General features: G+C 36.9%; 1 protein-coding gene across 3 annotated transcripts; it reads left to right on the top strand.

Moving 5' to 3' along the window:
- The first annotated feature begins 488 nt into the window (after positions 1 to 488).
- Positions 489 to 5,060, top strand: LOC113281867. Of its 3 annotated transcripts, none has more exons than XM_026530764.1 (3): positions 489 to 684; positions 861 to 1,846; positions 5,029 to 5,060. In XM_026530764.1, exon 2 carries the CDS (start codon positions 888 to 890, stop codon positions 1,830 to 1,832), a length of 945 nt encoding a protein of 314 aa, XP_026386549.1. In that variant the 5' UTR covers positions 489 to 684; positions 861 to 887; the 3' UTR covers positions 1,833 to 1,846; positions 5,029 to 5,060. The 3 variants fall into 3 exon arrangements, with proteins under 3 accessions (XP_026386549.1, XP_026386548.1, XP_026386546.1); XM_026530763.1 differs by lacking the exon at positions 5,029 to 5,060 and adding an exon at positions 2,916 to 2,942; XM_026530761.1 differs by lacking the exon at positions 5,029 to 5,060 and having other exon boundaries at positions 861 to 2,020.
- The last annotated feature ends 489 nt before the right edge of the window (positions 5,061 to 5,549 follow it).

Below are 5,549 nucleotides of genomic sequence, written 5' to 3'. Positions count from 1 at the left end.
TTGGCCGGCCCTACCTGGCATGGTCTGTATTGTTTCACGAGTATGGACGGGCCATGGGAACTAAATTTTTGCTACTGCCCGACCCCGCCTGACCTGTTAAGCTTAATGGGTAGTAAGGACCACAAGCCCGTCTGATCCGGCATGTGTTATAATCGGGATTAGACTGGCCTTCCCGATCCTAATTAGTAAGATAACTCATCTATTTAAGGGAAGAATCATGGATAATCTGGAGCCCGAATGGCTTTATCAACCGCCAAACTTTTACACCTATGACTTGCCCTAGAAGCTGAAACCACGGTCTACAAATCAGATCACAAACCTCTAGCTCACATAAACAGTCACACCACGTGTAATGTTGATCCATACTCTGAATTAAGTACAGAATTTCACAATTGACCGGCAAGTGTCTTTCCTTACAGGATATTTTAGTAAACTAGGACACTAAGACCGACAGTTGCCGTTTCTTACAGGCTATCTTCCTTCCTCTACGTTTCTTCTAGTAGACAAAGAGACTCAAATACACAGTATCTCTAGGTTTGTTATGTTCTTTATTTCCCTCTTTGTTTGTTAAAATTGTCAACAAAATTGGCGAATCAAAATTTCAAATTGAAGCAACAAAGTCAAGGTTCAAAGCACACTGTGAACAACAGGAAGAAGAAATTCTAACTATCTAATCAAGTAAAGGTACCAACACTCTTTTCTTTACTCCTTGTCTTTTTCTTCTTAATTTTGAAATCTAGGGTTTTGTTTTCTTCTTTTGATTTGAGAAAGATAAATTTGTTTTCATTATCTGGGTTTTTGTTGTTTAGGTTAAATTTTGAGTCTTTTTCAGTTTTTTCAATTTGACTTTTTTTGTTCAGGTTTGGGAATTTTTGGGTTTGAAGATAATGTTGTTGTTAGGTATGAATTCAAAGAGACAGAGACGCCCAAATGTTAGGTTAAATGAGATAGGAGATGTTTCAGCTGCTGTATCTAGTTTTACTTCTTCTCATAGACCTAACCAAAATTTGGAGGAGGAAAACTACCCTGGGCAGTCATTTTATGATCCAATTTATGGATATTCAATCCCAAGTTCTGAATTCATGGAAATGGGTCATGGTCCAGCTAAGAATGATACCCAGCAGAATAGAGAGAATTGGAATCCTAATTCGTGGAAATCACCTTTTGATTTTACATGTTCAGATGAGGGATATATGAGTAAACCCAAGTTGGATTTTGGTGTTGTTACTAAGAGGGGTAGAGTAATGAAGCGCCGAGGTAGAAGTACCAGAGTGTATAGTGGACTTGCTGGTGGAGCTTGGAGATCTAGGATAAGTCCTGCAGCGAAAAATAACAGCTTTGATGGGTCGAAATTAGATGATTACTTTGATGATGGTTATACCAACAGGTTTGACGATTCCATGGATCCTCATATTTCAAATGCATATAAAGAAGAAGCATGGGAAGATTATTTAGTTGATCCTGTTGTTTCTGATTCGCGAGGTGGGGATGATTCTGATGAGACATTGTCAAGGGATGCTTATGAAAACCTTGAAACCGTGGATGCTAAGGATGACCCATATACTGATCCTGAATCTGGTTGTGGTAATGGCAATAGCAATATTGGATTTCCTGTTAGAGTAGTAAACAGTGTTAGTGATTGGCTGGAAGGTCTTGGGTTTAGTAAATATGTCGATATATTCGAAATGCATGTGGTCGATGAAGATGCCTTGACACTACTTACTTTGGAGGATCTTAAAGAGATGGGTGTTGATGTTGTTGGGTCTCGGCGTAAATTGTATAATGCAATTCGACTTCTCACGGAGGAAGATTCTGATCGAACCAAGTGCTGAACTGTTATAGATGGGTAAGATCTCTATATCGTATTTTTTGTGTTACATATACATATATAGTGTAGTTGCAGAAAATCCTACACTACACTCATATGATTTCATTAACACTCAACTCATTTTATATTAACAATCTTAATTTTATTGATGAATCTTTGAACAATCTTACAAGAAAAGATAAAGGAATCAAGAATAACCACTGCTCTAGATTTTCTCTCTCCTATTTACTTGTTTCTTACTAAAAAAAGATCTCCCTCTTTCCTGTACAATTGAACGACTATTTATAGGGAAATACATAGTGGATGACAGCTAATCTGTCATTTATTTTCGGATATGGCTTGCGACATTCTCGCAACCTTACAAATGTTAATCTCGCAAACTCTCTAATTTTCGCAGAATCATTACATTCTTCTCATGATTTTAGCTGACGTCGTTTATTATGTCACTTCTAAAATTATTCTGCGACGTTGTTGTGTTGTGTTGTTGTTGATAATTTCGCTGAGGCATTATTGCTGCGAGGTTCTGATCCTACATCTTGACTCTTCTCATATCTTCTCTGCAAAGTAGAGAATGACGTGAGAAATGACGCAGTTGTTCATCTCTTCGTATTCTGCATTTATCACACGTATTCTTTCTTCCATCTGTTTCTTGACACGTCTTCTGTAACCGCTGCTTTTCAACCGCTCATGTCTTTTCGTCTTAATGGTGTTTATTTCTTTGAGTAAAAAATCTTCTTTATATATTCTTCTTACTCTTCTTTCCACTTTCTTTTTACTTTCTCTTCTCTTTTTATTCTCTCATCTCTGCAACTCTATTGTTCTTCCGTAAGTTCCGCTACTGTAATCCTTCCTTCTTCAAACTTCTTACTTTTTATTTATTCCCATATTCTATATTCAAATATGCCTCCAAGTAGCCATAAACATGAGAAAAAGTTAAAAGACGTCCAAAAAGATCTTGCAGAGAAAGGTTTCACACTTTCTACCATTCCTGGTGAAAGTGCCAAGTCAATTCTTTCTATCAAACTTTTTTCTAATCAATATTGTGATGATCAATCAATCATAATTTCGCTAGGTCAAATTCTCGCAGGTCTCCCCATTCCTCTTTACGACCCAGATATTCCTCTGTTTTATGAAATTCTCGCCCATTCGGGATTTTCGCGAGTTATCTTCCAATTTAGTGGGGATTGCATCCTTCTTATGCTAGAATTCGCTAACCGTGGTGCTGGTAAAGGATCTTTGTACTCCAAAAAACTTAGGGATCCTAAATTCGCATACTTGGAGATAATTGCTGAGAAATACACAGTAGCGAGTTTCTTTGAAAATAATGAATTGATCTTCATGAAGAAAGAGAATACTCGCTGGGGTATTCGTTTGAAAAGGAAAGATAACATTGATGAAGCTAAAATACTTATGCAAGACATTGATTGGCATTCTGGTAAGAACACAACTCCTCGCCAATCCACAGATGATAAATTGTGTGTTTTTCCCTTGATGCTGAAAGGACCTTACATTGCTGGGTCAAATGTTCTTCCTGAGAATCTCGCTACTTATCAACCTTGGGTATTCTCTTGGCCCGAGAAGGAGAAAGAGGTATGTTTCTTCCAGTTTCGCTCATGTCCATCTCTTTATTTATTTTTATTCTTTTATTCGCTAACTCTTGCGAAATTCTACAGATCCAAAAACTGAAAGATAGTTATAACAGGACTGGGAAGACTAGTACCTTGTTAGCTCTTCGCTCATACACAGATGAGGTAAGAAATATCATTTTATGATTTTAAACAGTATATTGTTGCCTCCATTTCTTACTTCTATTTGTGTGTGAAGATTATTGCTGAAATAGAAGAGTCTGCCAATGTTGCGAAGACTGGTGATAAAGGCAAAGGTGCTCTTCGCAGGGAAAAATCAACTGCTCCTCCTTCAAAGAAGAGAAAAATCCGTTCTTCTTCTCCTTCAACTATTCCTTCTGATGATGAGAATAATGATGACCTTGTCGCAAGTGAAGATTCTCCACCTGAATCTTCTATGGCTAAGCTCTCTGGCCTCTTTTCTGTTTCTTTGCAAGGAATGGGAGATAGCCAATTCGCTAATACCTGCAAAGCTCTCGCTACAATTTGCGATGTCCCTTTACTGGATGGTGATAGTTCTCTTCGTGGAGTTTCTAGATCAGTGACTCCCGATTTCCTGCATTCTCTTAATAGTCTGGTATACTTTCATTCTTTTACTTCTTCATTGTTGTAACTCAAAATCTCTTTCTATATTAATACTTTTTATATTTTCTCGCAGGCTGGAAAAGTTTCTTTCGTTGTTGCCTCAGATCTAGAGAGAAGACGCGAAAATCTTGAAAAGAATAATCTTCAATTTCGTACAAAGAATGAAGAACTGGAAGCTGAAGTCAAATGTCTTCGTGAGAAAAACATACAACTAGAAATTGATTCTTCTTCGTATAAGAACAAAATCTCTAGCCTTCAGCAAGATAATAATCAACTCTATGGTATGTTACTTTTCTTCTTTCCCTTCATTTATTCATCCTGTTGTTTTATCTTATTTAAATGATCCTTTTTGCAGACATTTATGGTCTTTCTGATGAAGCTACCATTCTTCGTTCATTTCCTAATGCCTTAGATAATGATACCCTTCTCGAACGTCTTAATAAATCTTTAAATAGTTTCTCAAATGATAGAATTTCATCTCTTTCTCTGAATGAAATTAGATCCAAATTCCGCCTCTTAGAAATTGACCATAGATCTAGTTTAGGCTTGGCCAACCGATTTAAGCGTCTCCGTCTTAATTCTAAAGAGAAAATCAATGAGTTGAGAACCAAAATTAGCGGTCTCATAGATGATAAGGATCGCATCTCTGATCAAGGTGCTAAGGCTTTGGCGAAATTCCAAGAGACTCTTCTTGAAGTTCAACTTGAACGAGATGAAGCTAACCGCAAGAACATCGAGCTCTGCGAAAGAGAAAACCAAATTCGTTCTCGTCTTCTTATAAGTAATGAGAATGAATTTGCTTGGGCTGCGAAAATCTTAAATGATGCCAGAAAAGATTTAGGTGTAAATGTTAGTCTCCAAGTTGAGCATACAGCCTTGATTAGAGATATGATTTCTGACAGAGAAGGTTATTAACTGCTCTTCTTTACGAAATCTTCTGTTTCTTATGAATTTTCATCAAGTTAATAATTGATTGTCTTTTGCTCGCAGATTCTGAAAGTAGATATCGTGAAAAGATTGAGGAACTTGAAGCTGAAAAAGAGGAACTCGCAAAGAATCTTTCTTCTCGCAACGACAAGTATTCTAGATTAAAGAATCAAATCAAGATCACTGTTGCGAATTTTAAGAATGACGTTATGCATTTTCGCAATCAAACTATCCAAATGGTTTGTGATGACCATAGTATCCCTCATTCTGATTATCCTTGTCTCTTGGAAGAGATCTCAAAGAATATTCCCAGTCTGATTATTTCTGATAGCGAAGCTGATGATGAAGAATCTGATGGTGATGAAGGTTCTGATGGTGATGAAGGTTCTGATGCGGACGAAGAAGGGAACAAGTCTGATGAAGATGATGAAGGATCAACTAAGAAGTAGTCTTTGTTTCTTTCTTTGATCTTCTGTAATACTTGTACATTTATTCCTTCTTTCTGTATATTTGCGAATTCTTTTGGTTCCCCATATTCCTTAATATATGAGTTTCTTTCATTTTGACCTGCATTCATTAAAATA

The sequence above is a fragment of the Papaver somniferum genome, chromosome 5, assembly GCF_003573695.1.
Source record: "Papaver somniferum cultivar HN1 chromosome 5, ASM357369v1, whole genome shotgun sequence".
NCBI lineage: Eukaryota > Viridiplantae > Streptophyta > Magnoliopsida > Ranunculales > Papaveraceae > Papaver > Papaver somniferum.
Note: the sequence above shows the minus strand (reverse complement) of the source record. Positions and strands in the feature narration are given on the sequence as shown.

Bases quoted from the DNA above. Each gene is read 5' to 3' on its own strand.
- LOC113281867 (XM_026530764.1), top strand. From the start codon at position 888: ATGTTGTTGTTAGGTATGAATTCAAAGAGACAGAGACGCCCAAATGTT.